Source organism: Lemur catta, chromosome 20 (assembly GCF_020740605.2).
Source record: "Lemur catta isolate mLemCat1 chromosome 20, mLemCat1.pri, whole genome shotgun sequence".
In the NCBI taxonomy this organism is placed as follows: domain Eukaryota; kingdom Metazoa; phylum Chordata; class Mammalia; order Primates; family Lemuridae; genus Lemur; species Lemur catta.
Window position 1 is genome coordinate 18,980,425 of NC_059147.1, and position 17,535 is coordinate 18,997,959.

Below are 17,535 nucleotides of genomic sequence, written 5' to 3' on the forward strand. Positions count from 1 at the left end.
ACTGTTCTCTCCACAAGTCTCTGGCAGCCACTAATCCACTTTCTGTCTCTGGATTAATATCTGCCCATTCTGGACGTTTCATATAGATGGAACCATGCAGTATGTGGCTGCTTTCACTGAGCATATTTTCAAGGTTCATCCATGTCATAGTATATATCAGTTTTTAATTCATTTTTATGGCTTAATAATATTCCATTGTAGGAATATACCCTATTTTATCCATTCATCACCTGGTAGATATTTGAGTGCTTCTACTTTTTGTTATTATGAATAATACTGCTATGAACATTCATTTACAAGTATCTGTTCGAGCCTGTTTCTGATTCTCTTTGGCATATATGTAGGAGTAGAATTGACGGGTCATATGGTAATTCTAACGTTTGACGAACTGGTAAACTGGTTTCCATAGTGGTTGCACCATTTTACATTCCCACCAACAATGTATGAGGGCTCCAATTTTCCCATATCATCGCCAACACTTGTTATTATCTGCCTTTTTGATTACAGCCATCCTAGTGATAGAAGGTGGTATCTCATTGTGGTTTTGGTTTGTCATTTCCAAAATGACCAATGATGTTGATGTGCTTACTGGCCATTTACATATCTTCTCTGGAGAAATGTCTATTCAAATCCTTTGCCAATTTAAATATTGGGCTATTTGTCTTTTTACTGTTGACTTGTAGGAGCTTTTATATAATGGATACAAGTCTGTTATCAGACATGCGATTTGCAAATATCTTCTGTGGGTTGTCTCTTTTCACTTTCTTGAGGGTGTCTTTTGAAGCACAAAATCTTTAATTTTGATTAAATATATACATTTTTTCTTTGGTTGCTTGCACTTTCAGTGTTATAGCTAAGAAATTATTACCTAACCCAAGGTCATAAAGATTTACTGACATGCTTCAGGTTTCTGACCTTTTTTTTTTTTTGAGACAGGGTATTGCTCTGTTGTTGCCTGGGAGGGAGTGCAGTGGTGTCATCACAGCTCACTGCAACCTCCAACTCCTGGGCTCAAGCGATCCTCCTGCCTCAGCCTCCCAAAGTGGCTGGGACTACAAGGCAGTCTGGCTTCTGATCCATTTTCAGTTAATTTTTATAGATGATGTGAGGAAGGGGTCTAAATTCTTTTGCATGTGGGTAGACATCCAGTTGTCCCAGTACAACGTGACATCTTAACAGCCAATTAACAGCTATTATCTATCGAGCAAAACACTTACTATGTGCTAAGCATACATAAAGCCCTCACACATAGTACCCGATTTAATTCTCAAAATAGCCTTTGAAAAGATGCACCATTACTATTCCATCATATACACAGGGAAACCCTGAGTCAGGCTGCAGATGATCCAATGCCACAGAGCTGGGGAGTGGTAGTTGCTGACCCCAGGCAGCTGGTCTTCAGAGCCTGTGTTCTCATCAACCCCTGGGCACTGATGTTTGGGCAGGTTTGAGGCTCCCAGGTTAGGAGGTAGAGCCTTGCTAGGCAGGAGGGCAGAAGATGGCATAAAGACCAAAGCCATGGTTCTGCCAAGCCAAGAGTGAGGACAGAAAATAACGCCACCAAGAGCTGTGGAGCAAGCACCTGGCCACAGCTCTCTGGAAACCCAGGAGGACATGGGGGTTAGCAGAGGGGCCAAGAGAGGGATCTGGGGCCCTTACTTTTGAGGCCGGCCCCTCTCTGGTCTAGGAGCCCAGTAGGAGTCATGACTTTTTCCCTGGACCAGGGAGGAGACAGCAGGCACCAGCAAAGCTAGGCAGGATGCACGATTTCTGAGAATCCAACTCGGCCAGGGGAGGTCATACTGGCAGAAGCATCAGCCCAGAGCACAAAACAAGAATATGTGGAACCTTCCAGAGTATCACAAGCAAGTCTCACAGAGAAGCATCTATGGACCGACTTTCTGAGATGCCCATGGTCAGAAAGCAGAGTAAAACCCTCCTGGGAGGAGCTGTTTCTTGCTGAACTCAGACTTCCCTCGCATCCTCTGTGGTCCCTGCGGGGAAGCTGCTGGGCACTAGAAAAGGTGCTTTTCTGTTTTGTTTTTCCCAGCTGTGAATTACTCTAGGAAGATTCCTCACCAGCAGCCACACCTCCAAACTGTCCTGGCCTCAATCCTGAGAACCTCCGAGACAGCTCTCACGAACCTTGCGAGGGGCGAGCCTGAGTGAGAAGCCCTTGAACTTCTTGCTGTTTGGACTGCGTCGTCCCGGTCCCTGCCTGGACAGCCAGGCTTGGGAGGTCCTCCGTGTCCCTGCCTGGACAGCCAGGCTTGGGAGGTCCTCAGTGACTCTTGGATGGCAAACAGTCTCTGCTCCCTGGCCCAGAGGGGCTGTTTGCAGAATCAAGTGTCACATTCTTACAGATCGAGTTACCCGGGGCCAGCTGGGGCTGGTCTCAGCAGAGGCGGCTGCAGATACAGCTGCTGAAGCAGCCCCGCCTCACCGCCCCACCCTCGGGGGATGAATTCCGGGGTCCCCGGTGGTCTGGCTGGAGGCACAGGCCCCCCACACTGGAGGTGCCCAGTTAACCACAGGCCTCTTGGTAAAGGCTCCTGGTGTCCCTGTCACCATCTTGCCTCTATGTGTACTCCCAGCCCACCCCGTTTCCAGTTAGGCTCCCAAGTATTCCAGAGGACAAAGGGACCAACATAGGAAGTAACCACAAAGACACTCTCCCCATCTGGGGCCAGAGTCCCCGTTCTTCAGGGCTGGTGCCTTAGGCAGGCACCGGGAAGAGGTCGGTGCCGCTGTTCCAGCCTCACAGGGGCAGTGGGAGCCCCTATTAAATGACAAAATACATAATGTACTAGGCCTGGGGCCTGCCACAGTCTGTGCTCAATAAACGGGGACTCCTTTCATTAGCAATGTCCCATATCTCCGAGCACTGCACGGGGCAGACTGCTCTCATTCTTCCGATCGGGAGACTCTGGATCTGGGACAGATTCAAAGTGCTCAGTCGGGATGCTGAGAGGAGGGAAGGGTGTCACCTGTGACTCCCGCCCCAACATCCAGGGAGGAAGATCATTTCACCTTGCAGCTGGCAGACTGGCCAAAGACAGCAGAAGAGAAGGCCTGGGGTGCTCTGGACATGTGTCTGGTCTCTTTAGCCACAGCCCCCACTCTGGCCCCCAAATAGACTCAATATCCAGGCTGCATAGCGGTCCCTGGAGCTGAGACCCTTAGCGAGGAGGAGGGCAGAGTCACACCTGAGAGAAGCCACGGCAGGTGAGTCACCCTGTCCTCGCATTGCTCCCCCTGTTTAAAGACTAAAACAGCAAAAAGCTGGGTGTTCCCCAACTGTAGGCTGGTGCCTTTCCTGAGGCTCGGGTGACAGGAGGCCAGGGTGTGTGGGAGCTTCAGGGGAGCCTCCCAGGGCCCGCTTGGGCCTGCGGCTGTCAGGGGTGGGCCCTTTTGCCCTCTGGGAGCCCACCTGCCAGACAGACCACTGCCCAAGAGCAGGTGCCTCCCCAGGACGGGGCTGGGAGCTTGGGAAGTGCTGAGTGGAGCCCCCAGGTCTGGGCAGGCAGTTCTACCCCAGCAGGGGAGGCAGGGAGAGGGGCAACACTTCCTGGGGCAGGGGTGTGGGCTGGACCGGGATGGGGCACTGTCTCATCACTCACTGGGGACAGCGAAGGTCTCCCACATCTTTCCCAACCTCAGCTTCCCTCTTCGCCCACCAGCCGCTCTTCTGACCTAAGTAGCCCTTCGGGCCTGGCTGGCTTGAGCTGGAACCTGAGAAAAGATGTTCTCAGGCAGGGCTGCAGGCTCGGGAGGAGGAGATGGGGTGGAGAGGACAAACTTGCCCCAGGAGTGTGACTACAGGCACAACAGGCCTCGCAACAGCACTGATTTCCACCTCACTGCTGCTGCTCCTTCCCGGGGAGCACTCACAGCGCCTCCACCCGCCCCCGCTCCCAGCTCATCTCCACGGTCATAAAAGCTGGGCCTGGGCCCAGGGCTGCACGTGCACCAGGAAGGGGCAGAGCTGGGACAGGGACTCAGCGGCGGGTTCAGGGCACGCCCTCCAACACTGTGCTCTGGGGGTCTGCGAGAGGCTTTACTCGGGTGGCGTTGCTGGCAGCACACAGCGCCCGGGCCGCGCGAGACGGGCCAGCTGCTCGGGCTGGAACAGCCTGGCCACGGGTCCCAGGAGAGGGGCTCCCCCTGGGGGGCCGAGGGGAGCGGGATTTCCATCCTCTAATCCCGCAGAGGCTGAGGGAGAAGGCTGCCCCTCAGCGAGGGCCGTGCTGCCGCGCCGTCCCAGGGCGAGCGAGCAGCCCGCCGGCGCTGGCGGCAAGTTCACGTGACCGGCCAGGCCAGACAGATGCCGGAGCGCCCTGCGTGCAGAACCAGGCCGGCGGGGCGGGCGGCGGGGGAGCCAGCCCTGCAGATGTTCCTAAGTGAAACCTGATGTGGCGACATGAGAATCTGCAGAACATCTCACAAACAACCTTCCCGGGGATGTTTTGGATTGAATTTTGTGGCCATGACGTGAAGGAACCTCACATGTCAGGATAAAAATAGCTCTGGCCTCAATACGCTATGCGAGTTACAGTTCAGCAGAACCAGATGCGAAAACCTTAGCCACCCAGCGCAGGCTCTGCGCGGTCCCCGCGCCAGGCCCTGCCTTCCTGTCCCACTGGGTCGGGGCTCGTGTGCCTGGACAGCCCCCATCTAGGGGCATCAGGATCCGCTGCCCTGAGGATGCGGAGGGGAAGGCCACAGGCCATGCAGAGCACCTGGGGAGTCCAAGGGACCCCCTGGATCCAGGCCCTGTCACTGACTAGCAGGGCAGTGGAGGCAGGACGGCTTCTCCGAGGCCGGTCCCTCTCCCGTGAGCCGCAGCAAGGCTAAAGAGCATCACACTCGGCCCAGCACAGGAAGTGCTCCACAGAGGGACGGCATAATGGGGAGGCTGGTATGGAACCGAAGGGCATAGGGTTGGGGAAGGACAGCCTCCCACAAGGGGCTGGAGAATAGGAGGCCAGGCAGGGTCTCGGTGGGGGTGGTGTGGAGTCCATGGAATGGGAGGGGGTGCAAACCTCACGGCTTCGTGGACAAAAGATGCTGCAGTAATGGCATCATCCTGGGACCCGATCCAAAAGGCCATCAGTTATCTGTGGGCCGGACCAGCTGAGGCTGGCAGGACAGGAGCGCCTGGGGCCAGCGCCCACAGCCAGGCTTTCCAGCTGCTCAGCTCGGAGTCAGAGATAAGCTGACGGGCCACAGCAGGGCCTGCAGGGACTTCCAGCTGACGTGGCAGGGGACGGTGGCCACACAGCAGTCTGCCACCAGAAAGAGCTGCTGCTGCTGCTGCTGCAGGGCGAGGGCTGGGGCCAAGGGCAGCACAGAGAGGGTGGGGAGGAAGGGACCCACCAGCAGGGAGGCCTGGGTGGCCGGGGCTGGCTTTCCATCTGGCGACAAGGTGGGGCCTGGCAGTGAGGGCACCACGGGCGCCTTCCTGGGCGGTGGTGCGGGGGGTGGGGTCAGACCCGCTGCCAAGAACTGCCAGGCTGGGGCCGTGGCCTGGCACCCACCGCTTCTCCCCCAGGTGGTGGCAGCTTCCAGGGCAGGGCAGGGGCGGGACCCCCGCGTGGGGGTGAGGAGTGCAGGCTCTCAGGCCGTGCGTCTGGCCGAACTGAGGTGGGAATAGTGCTCATCTATCAGAGCTGCTGCAAAGCAGCCAGGGGCCAACCTGTAGGAGCCAGCCTGCGTGAGCGCTCAGGACAATACCTGGTCCTAACAAGACCTCAGCCAGTGCCGCAGCCATTATCATTATTGCGGTTACTGGGCAAAGTGCCCTAGAGATGGCTTTCTGGGGTTCTTCTAGAACTTGTTTCCGTGTGGCAACATTAAGATGCTGCTGACGTTTGGCCACACTGGCCTGGGCTATAGAGAACGAAACTGAATCAGAATGTTTCATTTTTGCCTGTTTTTGGAGGTAGGCATAAAAACACCTTGGGCTGGTGCGCCCTGCAGGGTATACCGACATGAGCAGCTTTCATCACACCAAGGATGGGCCCCGGGGTGGGCAGGGAGAGCCAGGGAAGACTGGGTTTCAGGGGCCCACCCTCAGCCGCAGGCTGCCACACTGCCACTGTGCTTGGCCGTGGACCCTGCGGGCTGGCTGGGTCTCCCCGGGCCTGGCCACCCACTCTCTGGCAGCAGAGATGCCCTGGCCCCGGGAACACAGGCACGTCTCTGACAAGGGACTGATCCCTGAGGCCTCCCCGGTCCTGCTCTCTACACAGGCCCAGGCTCAGCTGGCCTGCAGGCCTGCTCGCCACCCCTCGTCCCCAGAGTCCAGCAGGCCCTGCAGACTCCCCCGAGTGGAGACCAGGCAGAGAAGGTACAAAAGGAGCTGAGCCACAGGAGAACAAGGGGTGGGACACAGGAAAATGTGATGTCGCTCCGTCAGCTTCTCTTATAGCCACCTGTCCCGGCAGCTCTCTCCTGACTGTCCCCGAGGTGACCCCCTCCCCAATCCCGGGGCTCTGCGAGGGAGGCGGGGCGGGAGGAGCGCAGGAGGGAGATGTTTACGCTGGGACAGACGAGAAGCAAACCCCGCGTGGGCGGCTGTGCCTCGAGGGGCCCTGGGGACGACCACAGTAGGCGCATTTAGACCGACACAGCAGCCGCCCAGGCGTGTGATGGGTGTGGCCTCCCCAGCGTTCCGTGCCATCTGCACCACTGCACTTCACACACCCAACGCGCAGGCGGCACCACTGGCTCTCAACAGATGCCACCAACCTCGTCCTTCCTGGGCTCCTGCCTGCTCTGCCTTCCAGAAAGTCCCCTCACACCTCTGGGGCGCTCTGCTCCAAAGGCAAACAGCGCTGCAGCCTGCGGGTTCTCAGAGCTGTGCCCCAGAGAGCTGCAGCAGGGCAGAACCCGAACAGGGGGATCGCGTGGCCTTGTGCGCGGCCAGATGGGAACCGACAGAACGACCGCCCTGCAGGCCCAAGAAGCAACGTGGGAAACAGCAGCTAGCAGAGGAACGAGTGCACACTTCCTGCGGGCCTTCTGCCCTCGACACTACCACACACGTCCCTGGTGCCTGCTCGGTGCCGTCTAGGCAGCAGAGGCGGGAGAGGGACAAGGCACGCTCCGGCCTCTGCCGATCTCCCGTTACTGGTTTGAGCTGACCTTTTAAAACCACGGACCCGTCTGTAAACTCTGATGCCAGCTGTGGACACGCACATATGAGCACATGTGGCTCTGCCTGGAGGTTTCCACACTCCTTGAAGCCCACACGTGGTCTCAGGTTAAGAGCTCGTGGCCCAGAGTTGTGGCTGCTGCTTCTTATTTTTCTCCCCACATGGCGCCTTGGCTACGATGCTGTGGATTCTTGAAGCAAGAAGTGTTATTGGCTGCAGGCACTTCCTTGGTGTTTTTTCCAGGATGGAGTTTCTTCCCATCTGGCATAACTTGTTGTTTTTCTATGAATTCCCAGTGAGTTCCTGGCTGACTTGAGGCAGTGTGACAGTCTCAGTGACCTGGGGCAAGAGTCGCCACTGCCTTAGCCTCCTTCGCGGCCCATCTCGGCGGGGCCAGGAGCTGGGATGCAGAGTGCTCTGCTGTTTGGTTCCCCTGGCCCTTGCTCCCAAGCAGGAGAACGGGCGTGACGCTACCGGCCTTCCAGGGACCCCCGGGCCAGGCCCTGCCCTCCCAGGGCACATACCGGACTTTCTCCAGTCCAGGCTGCCCATAGCAGTTTCCTGGCCCATCCCTGCACAAGTGGGAACCTACATCATAGTTGTGAACGTCTCTGTGTCAGAGCAGAAGGGAAAAACTCCTACAGATGAAGGACAGATCAAAGAGGGTCAGGGAGATCCAGGTGTCCTGGCCCTGCCCTGAGGCTGTGCTACCCCAAACAGCTTTCTGGGCTGCCCCTCTGAGGACGACAGAGGGTGCTGTGGCATCTGCCTCCCAGGGCAAGGACCAGGGCTCCTCCGTCAGGCCACCCCCTGCAGGATGCCTCCTCGCGGCTGGGGCCCCTCTTCTGCCCAGTTCTCACGGCTCCCTGAACCCAAGCCCCCTTCCTAAGGAAAAGCCTCTGCTCCTCTCCCCATCTTGTCATAGTCCCCCGTGTGCTGACTTGGGGATGCAGGATGGAGAAGGAACTCCTGTGCCAGGGGACAGGTGGAAGCCCCAGCACCGGTCCTGGGGTCAGGGTGTGGGAGCTGCTTTCCTGACCACAGCTGGTGGCTGCCTAGAACGGGGCTCATCGGCAGGGAAGCGGTGGCATCCTGGCAAAACAAGACAGAGGAAGCTGGGGGGCCGGGGCGCCCCTCACTCCTTCTAGGCTTCCACAGGGCATGTGCAAAGAGGTGGCCTGAGGCCCAGGCGCCTATATGACACCTGCTGCAAGGGCTGGGAAGCCCTTGACTTTCACTGTCATCGGGCAGGTGTCTTTAATACAGGGGTCTCCGTGACTTGAGCTGGCACGCCCCAGGGCATGGTCAGGCCTGCAGGGCTCCAATGACCCCCTGTACTTCTCAGGCGCTGGGTGGTCTTTGGGCCAAGGAGACGCCCAGGATTTGCTGGGCACTTTTCCTACCACTTGTGTCTCTGGGCGTTTTCCAGGATCGTGTTGCCGGAGGGAAGGGGCACCGGCCTGGGCCCAGGGAGGAGAGCAGGCCTGCTGTCAGGAAGGAACCGAGGGCCGAGCACTGGAACACCACGGCCACCTTCGCTTCCAAGGACTGCTGGAAACAGCCTGTTTGAATTATCCCGTCTCCTGCCGGGGCTGCCTGCCGTCTTGAGGGCTATTTTTAGCTTCTCGGTGAGGAAGGAAATGGCTGCCTTGTCTTCCACCTGTGAGGCTTAAGACCAGGGCCCTTGGCTCCTGACTGGGGAGACGCTGCCCAGCTGACTCACATGGTTTTGTGTTTGGCCAACGGCTCGCAAGCATCCGAGGTGCAGGAAGACGGGGAGAAAGGGCTGCTGGGGCCTCGGGTGGCAGGTCACTGGTAGGAAACCCATGGACCCCTCACGCCGGAGAGCTCTGCCGCTCACGACAACAGCCCAAAGGAGCACCGGGGCCCAGCATAAGACCCAGCACGAGCATTTCCAGGGTCGCTGGGGCTGGAACCCCCAGGGGGTACTTACCGGGAGTGGTGGGCAGACCGGCTCTGCCAGGCGTGGGCACCTGGAGCTCTGAGTGGCTGATCCGGAGGTCAGGGCCATCGAGGGGGCCTGGGTCATCCGTCTGGCCTGCGGGGGAAGAAGCAATTTCTGCCAACACCTCTAGATCCTTCAGGACAACCTGGGGAGACAAGTAGAGCATGAGGATGAGCCCCGGCTGTGAGCTGGGGTGACCTGGCGAGAGGTGAGGTCAGCAGGCTGCAGAGGACAGCAGGCTGCAGAAAGCCACCGAGACCGCGGCTGCAGGCGTGCTCAGAACAGTAACAGAAGACACGAGTCCAAGAGAACACAGATGTTCTGGACAGGGGACCCAGGAAGGGAGCTGGAATCTGAGGCCTGGCAAGTCAGCTGTCCCAGGACCCCCCTCTCTGGTCCCCGTGAGTCGCAGAGCCTGTGGCCATGAGAGAATCCCACGGTGCCCTCCAGACCACACTCTGCAGCATGCAGCAGCCACGGCCCCGCCCCTCATTGGTCCACAGAACAGATTCTTCTGCAGAGGTGACGTCACGCCACTGCAGACCCCAAAGCACCCTCCACATTCAGGGTGCACGCTGGGCTCCAGGATCGAGCACTTTCTAAGGCCCAGACACATGGTTCAGTCTTCACTGTCTCCAAGGTGTTCCTATGCAGGTTTGGGGAGGACGAGGCCTCCCCAGACTGATCACCTGCTTGCTGGGATCGTCCAAGGAAGAGGCAGAGTGTGGGGACAGCGCAGAGTGGACGGCAGGTCAGTGCTGTTACAAGGGCCCCAGGGCTGCCCCTACAATCCAGAGAACCCCCACACCCTCAGAAGTGGCCTCCCCTTGTACCGCACCTATCCTGGCCTGGCACCGAGAGCCCACTGCTCTGCTGTGGTGGGAATGGGGCCAGGGACGTGCCCTGCTGGGAGGGGACTCGCTGAATGTACACGTGGGGGTCATCTGCCCCAGGAGCTGGCGAGACTTCCCAGCCACTTTCTGCTCACTGTGCTCCACACTGGGGTGTCTGCCCCCCGCTTCCTGCTCCCCACTCCTCTCTTGCTCTGAAGAGAGACTGTGCCTGTTCTAGCCACAGTGTATCCCCAGGGCTGGCCCTGCCCCAGGAGATACCCAGTGGGTGGATGACCGCGCCTCCTTCTGGGCTACCCTGAGCCCAGGCCAAGGATAACCCTGGCAGGCGGGGCCTCAGCCCTGGCCCAGTGGAAGTGAAGCAGCGCCTGGTGGACGGGGGGCCGGCTGCGTGGGACACGGATGCCAGGTCAGGTCAAGGCTACGGTGGGGTCATGTGGGATGACTGAAAGACCTTATAAATATACTAAACACCTGTGAATTATGTACTTTAAAAGGGCAAATTTTATCTCAAAAAAAAAAAAAAGAAGAAAAAGCCAAGGCCTATCTTCTCTAAAGCTTGAAAGCGGTTCCTGCCAAGGTAGACGACGTGTGCCAGCGCCTCCCCCTGGCACTGCCCTGTCGTTGCCCCTCCTGGTATCCTCTTGGCTCATCCAGGCCCGGCCGGCTGAGGGCCCCTTCGCTTGCTAGCCCAGTCTGGCCCCTTGGGTTTCTCCGAGAAGCGTCACGTTTGGCACACAAGCTCCTCACCAGCCATGGCCTGGCCTCACCCAGGTACTCTCTCTCTCTCTCTCACACACACACACACACACACACACACGCCACCTCCCACTGTCTGATCGCATCCTTCCCTCTGTCCCTCCCACTCCCAGGCACTGGGATGTTCTCTTGACACCTGAGCCCCGGTCTGTGCCAGGGGCTGCAGAGGTGAGTGGCAGCCACCCCTGCCCACGGCCCAGCGGGCAGCAGAGTGGTGAATGGATCACCAGCATCCGCGGCCATTGTGAGGAGCCGAACCCTGGCCTGCCCTTGCCTGCAATAGTATACTCGATTCAGCATCTCCCCAGACTTTCTTTTTATCTTTTTTTTTTAGAGACTAGGTCTCACTCTGTCGCCCAGGCTGGAGTGCAGTGCTACGAGCATGGCTCGTCACTGCAACCTAGAACTTCTGGTCTTAAGTGAGCCTCCTGCCTCGGCCTCCAAAGTGCTGGGGTTATAGGCACGAGCCATGCGCCCGGCCTCTCAGAGCATTTTAACTCGCTGGTCCTGTGGGAAATGGATCCACACTGGCTGAAAAACGTAGCTGCTAAGGAGCCTGGTCAGACAGCAAGAGCGAGGGCTGCCCCTGCGGCCAGGCCAAGAGGCAGGGGCCCCTGGGGAGGTCTAGGCCCAGCAGGGAGGGCCCAGGCCTCTGCTCCCACTGAGGTAGGAGCCTCCATGGGCTCTTTGCTTCAGCGATGGAACACAGACAGAGAGAAGGATGGGATGGGACGCGGAGAGCACAGCAGAGTCGCTGCAAGTGGCACCAGCCCCTGAGCACCTGCCTTTGCAACAGCGCAGAGGCTACGCCCCTCGGTGCTCAACTGTCCCAGCACGTCACTTTCCAAAGGTCAGGGACAGGAAATGAGACCAGGGAATGGGGTGGGGGGAGGGTGGGAGAATGACTCACCCAAAATTAAACAGTGAGGCAAGAATCAAGCCAACAGTTCCTCAAAAAGTCAAACAGAGTTGCCATAGGTATACTCCCACTCTTAGGTAGTTACCAAGAGAACTGCAAACATATGTGCATATATAAAAACTTATTTATAAACGTCCACGCAGCGTCATCCCTAATAGCCAGAAAGTGGAAACAACCCACAGGTCTATCCACTGAGAGACGGATAAACAGAATGTGGCGTATCCACACCAAGGACTGTCACTTGGTAATAGAAAGACAGGAGGCACTGATCCATGTCACAACACAGGCGAACCCTGACAACCTTTGCCCAGTGAAAGAAGCCAGCCACGAAAGACCACGCAGCATATGATGATTCCATTTGTATGAAATGTCCGGAATAGGCAAATCCACGGAGACGGACATGGATTAGTGGTTGTCAGCTGGACAGAAAGAGGGTAGGGAGTGACTGCAAATGGGAACAGGGCTTCTTTTTGGGGCAATGAAAATGTTCTGGGCTGGGCACGGTGGCTCATGCCTGTAATCCTAGCACTCTGGGAGGCCGAGGTGGGAGGATTGCTGGAGGTCAGGAGTTTGAGACCAGTCTGAGTCAAGCAAGACCAGCAAGACCCTGTCTCTATCAAAAATAGAAAAATTAGCCGGGTGTGGTGGCATGCGCTGTAGTCCCAGTTACTCGGGAGGCCAAGGCAGGAGGATCCCTTGAGCCCAGGAGTTTGAGGTTGCAGTAAGCTATGATGACCCCATGACACTCTGGCCCTGGCAACAAAGCCAGACTCAGTCTCAAAAAAAAAAAGGAAATGTTCTGGAATTAGAAAGTAGTGATGGTTGCACAACCTTGTGAAAATACCAAAAACTACTATATCGTATGCTTTAAAAGGATGAATTTTATGGTATGTGACTTGTATTTAAAAAAAGAGCCCAAACCCCAAGTCAGCCCCCTAAAACTCCTGGAGTCTAGTGGTCCTCGTGAACACTGTGCTCTTGCTCTGCTCACAGCCCCAGGCCGTGGGGTCTCCGGCCCCCCAGGATCTCACATCTGACTTAGACCTGGGGAGGCAAGGGTCTCAGGGAGGCGAGGGTCTCAGGGAGGCAACCTGTGACTCTTCACAAGGCTTTGCATCTGTGACTCCCTCCCCCATGCTGCCTGCTCCACTCAGGTCTGTCTGTGCAGGGGGACGGAGGCACATGCCTCTGGCAGCAAACGCGCAGTCACATGCAGCAAAGGAGAACAGCGTGAGTCAGCAAGGCGGCTGGCACAAGGCCACATGGTGGACACGGTGACACATGGACCCGTGCTAAGTGTCCGGTGGGTGCTAATTTCCCTGTTGGGAAAGGTGCTCGGGAAAAACCACCAGCACCGGAGGGTTCTGGCCTGTGCAGCACCGTCTCCGCCCTCTGAGTGGCCCCAGGGCCAGGCTGCGAGGGACGGGGAGGCCGGCGTAGCAGGCTGTCCTCACTCCTGGCCACGATTAATGCCCGCACTTGTCATCGGGCCCACCTTACACACTACACATGAGGAATCTGAGGCCTGGACACTGGCTCAAGGTAACAGGAAATCCACCTCAAACCCAGCTCTGGTCCCCAAACCTGAGCTTGTTAATAATGCTCCACAGGGCTTTGTGGCCAGACAGTCCTGACGTCCAGTCCTGGCCCTGCCACTCAGCTGCTGACCCTGGGACAGTTACCTTCATGCACAGAACCTCTGCCCCCAGACATCCACTGAGCAGCCTCCGCCGGCCGGTCCTGTGTTGGCTGCAGGACATGCAAGGCAGGGCAGGACAGGTTCTGCCTCTGATGAGGTCACAGAATCCTGGAGGACACAGGCCGTAAACATTTACTGACAACACAGCACAGGTGCCAGGGAGCCAGCAATTCCGCGAGAGGAGGGCCCGGAGGCTTTGGAAGTACTCAAGCATGAGCTAGCCAAGGGACCTGAGGCGAGAAAGAGGCATTCAGAGCTTCCTCTTACCTAGCATGAGCCATTCCTGGAGGCCGAACGACTCAGCACATTCCGGGAAACTAGACTTTTGCTCTAGCTCCTGAGAGGGGAATGGGGCTGGGGGATCAGGGGACATGGCCAGAAATCAGGCCGAAGCAGTAGAGCTTCAGATAAAGAAGTCTGAACTGTGTTTTGCAGATGATGGGGGGCCTCGGTTTCCCCATACGTGCAAATGGAGACTTAACCTAGCAAGGCTGTCGTGAAGATTATAGGAGACACTTTGTGTGCAAAGCACAAAAAGTGAGCACACGAGAAAGGCTGGCTCACCACTCTGGGCGGCGACGGTGGTGCCCATGCTAAGGGCTTCCAACCCCACTTCTTCCCCCAAAGAGAATGCGCATCACCCACCTCTGGACCGCTGCCTCCCACCCCTGGAGAGCACAGCCAGCAGCCAGCAAAGCTGCACATTCACATTTTGAATTCTCTTATTTTAGAGAGTTTAACACCAAATGGCAAATGAATGCAAATTACACTTCAATTGCACAATTAAAGCCGGAAACGTTGTGTACAGGTTCCTTCAGTAATCCCAGCCACGCCTCTAGTGCTTACATACCGAAGGATTTGTCTCTGGTCCCCAGGGGCTGGCAAAAAGCGACAACCCCTGCTGGGGGCAATGGCATGTGTACTTGTGTGCACAGACACACACACAGCCCCGTCCTGTGCCTTACATAAAGCGGGAGTCAACAACAGCATCACCATCTCCTCCAGCCTCTTAGAGGGGAGGAGGAGAAGGGGGCGTCAAACTGGAGGGCAAGGGACGGCTTGAAGTGGGGAGTGGGGTTTGCGGGGAGCTCCGACCACCCAGGCTCCTGTGCCCATCAAGTCCGGCGGCTGGTTCTCCCCAGCTGAGCTGCAAACCCGACTCAGCCCAGGGCCCGACCCGGGCCTGGACAGAGGAAGGCCTTGGGAGGCAACCTCGACGGTGGCCTGGGACCGGGAACAGGGGCTGCGGAGAGCCACCCTTCCTGTTGGACCGGCTTTGAGGCTCTGTGCCAGGGTCTCGGTGCTCCACCCACCCGGAGACCCCACAGCCCTTGGTGGGTAGGCAAGAACCTCTGGGACTGGGACCAGGTGATCTCAGTGGCCTTGCTCACTGGCCACCTGGCTGAAGGCCGGGAGGAAAGAAAGGCCCCGCAGCTTGGCCACTCCTGCTTCGGCCTCCAGAGCAGGCAGGCTGGGCCTGTGCCTGTGGCCGGCCCTCGGGCCCGGCTCTGAGGATGGGGAAGGGCTCAAAGAAAGCAGGAGGAAACCACGTCCATTAGTATGCACTACACAGCTTTTTGCAAAATGAATATAAAACACTTGTGCTTTCTTTTTGTGTGAGAGAAAGAAGGGGGAAAAGAGAGGGAGGGAGGGAGGTTACAAGAAAGCAATATTCTGCAGGAGTAGGAGCGCCTGCTGTTACCATGGCAACAGGCTGGGGGTAGGGAAGGCCCATCAGCTGGTCCCTCATTTTTTTTTTTTTTTTTGGAGAGGAACAAGCTGACCCTCGGTGGAGTGAAAGGGTCGATCAAGGTGGGTGGCGACTGGGTTTGGGGGCATCTGCAAAGCAACTCAGGGGAGGCCTCGGGGAGAGGGGAAGGGGGTTCTCATCCTCATCCTCCATGGTATGGGCAGCAAAGACCAGGAAGCCGGAGGATTCCTGAGAAAGCCCCGCCCCACTTCTTGGAGGTAACTTTATGCAGGCAAAGGGCATATTTCTGTGTGGGAGGGGAGTCAATGTCCGGGGTGGGGGCTGCTGCAAGTTGTCACCCCACTTTGCATTCCTGCAGGCCAAGGACAAACTCTCTGGGATGGTGGCTGTTTCTCCCTCTTCTGACTGGTCCACCCAGGCACTCACTGTCCCAACACCTCACCCACAGAGCAGCGCTGGAAAGCCACGGGGAGCGGGAGGCTCTGCTCTCTCACCCTCCCCGAGGGGCTGCTGGCTGCTCCTCTGCCACCCTGGGAACCGCTGGAGGCTGGGCGCCAGCTTTGCAAGGCCGAGTCCCAGACTGGGAGGCCTGTCCTTGCCTCCTCCCAAGGCTCCTGAACACGGAGTCCCAGGGCGAGGCACTCAGCAGATGGTGAGTAAACATTAATACCAGCCGCCCTGCAGTGCAGGGCAGGAAATGCGAGATGGACAGCTCTGAACAGCTTCTGCCAAGGGGTGCACGGAGGGGCACCCACTTGCCTGCACCCACTTATCCCTAAGAAACCACTGGTTGGCTGACGGGGCCCTGGGTGTCAACTGGCGCAGCCTCCTAGCTCTTGAAGAGGGAGCCCTTCTTATACTGACAGGACATCCCCAAGCTGGGCCCTCTCGGGTCCAGCCAGGAGCAAGCTGCAAGAATGTTTCCAAGGGACACACTTGGTGCTGGTGGGAGAGGTGAATTCAGGCTGAAGGCCCTGGAAGCTGAGGTCTGGCTGGTGCAGGCCATTGTCAAGGGCTCTCTGATGCTTTTGCCCAGAGCAGTCGGCTGGCAGGGCCTTGCCTGAGATCTGGGTCAGTTCGGGCTGCTCCTTATTCTTGTGAAGTGGAGCTGATATGAAGCACAGAGGCCCCGAGGACGGGCATTCCCGGAAAACCTTGGGGCCTCTGCATCCATCCACACAGCAGCCTGGCTCCTCCCTTCATGAGAGGCATGGCCCTGGCCACATGTGGAATGGCTCCTGTTGTCCTGGGGCCTGGGGTATCAGCCAGAGAACTCACGCCAGGAAGCCAGGCTGCTGTTCTGGGGGGGGGGGGCGGGGGCGGGTGAGAGAAGGGGCTCCCGCAGGCTGAGAGCAGTGGAAGAAGCCACCAGCACCAGCTGCACCAGGGCCAGAGGCCTCCGCCCTGGACACAGTAAACATGAGCTGCAGGAGGTGGCAATCAGGCCCCAGCCCGGCCTGGGAAAGGGATGGTGTTCCCAGAAAGGCTTTGCTCTTTGGTCTACTGTGGGTCACAGCACCCCTGCCTGCTGCAGGAGGGAGGGACAGCACTGCCTAACAGACCGTTTAGACTTGGGGGTGGGAGAGGAGGGTTGCTTATGCTTAGATCTACTTTACTTCCCGTTGAGAAAACCACCCTGATTAAAAACCTTTTGTCTTGGTAAAGCAAAAACAGCTTTTAAGAAAAGAGGATACACCGTGGTTAGTGCTGCGTAACTCTGAACACAAGCCTGTGGGGATCAGGGTTGCTTTCTTTGTAAACAGACTTTTGAAATCGTTCCTTCAGTGCCTAGCACTGTGTCCTCTATGCAAAAGGCCAGCACTTAACACTTGTTGGGTTCCACTGATTCACAGTGACAGCACAGCTTCAAATGCCCTGGCAGCTGTCCATCCCTCTTAGGGAACAGGGGACAAGACAGGCCAGCCTGGGGCAAGACAATGTGGAGACCAGACCCCTGATCCCCTCTGTCCCCGCCAGGTCTCCTTCCTGCTGAATCCAGCCACTGCTCATCTGCATCGCCCGGGGCCTCAGACCAGGAGGGCAAACTCCCAGGGTTATACCTTCTCCCCATGAGCTCAGCAGGGAATGGGGAGGGCCTGCTGTACCCGGGACAGCTTGAGCGCGATGCCCACTCGTACCCGCTGCGGCCTGGTTACCAGGAGATAAGGTGACGAGCCAGGAGCCATGGCAGTGGGAGAGAGGGCTCCTACCCAGTGCCGGGGCTCCGCTTCCTTCCAGTTTACCCGCAAGCTATGTACAACCCCATCCTGAGGATCCTGGCTCTTCCCTATAGGCCTAGCCTCCCGTCTGCTCTGGCAGGGCCCGGGGCGCGGACAGGCCCTAGTGGGATCAGCCCATCGTCCAGCCAACCTCCTGTTCATTCATTTTCTCCTAAAACGTTTCTGAGCATCTACTGATGCTGCCCACCAACTATGGGCTGGACAGAGTCTGTCCGCAGAGCTCAGAGCTGAGG

The 17,535-nt window shown here is 57.7% G+C and overlaps 1 protein-coding gene across 2 annotated transcripts in view; it reads right to left on the minus strand.

The window, feature by feature from the left end:
- Positions 1 to 17,535, minus strand: part of VAC14 (VAC14 component of PIKFYVE complex) — a 98,811-nt gene that overhangs the window by 41,209 nt on the left and 40,067 nt on the right. For both annotated transcript variants that reach the window (XM_045533995.1, XM_045533996.1), the window contains exon 13: positions 9,112 to 9,268. In XM_045533995.1, the coding sequence (XP_045389951.1) occupies positions 9,112 to 9,268 (157 nt within the window). The remainder of the gene's footprint in view (positions 1 to 9,111; positions 9,269 to 17,535) is intronic.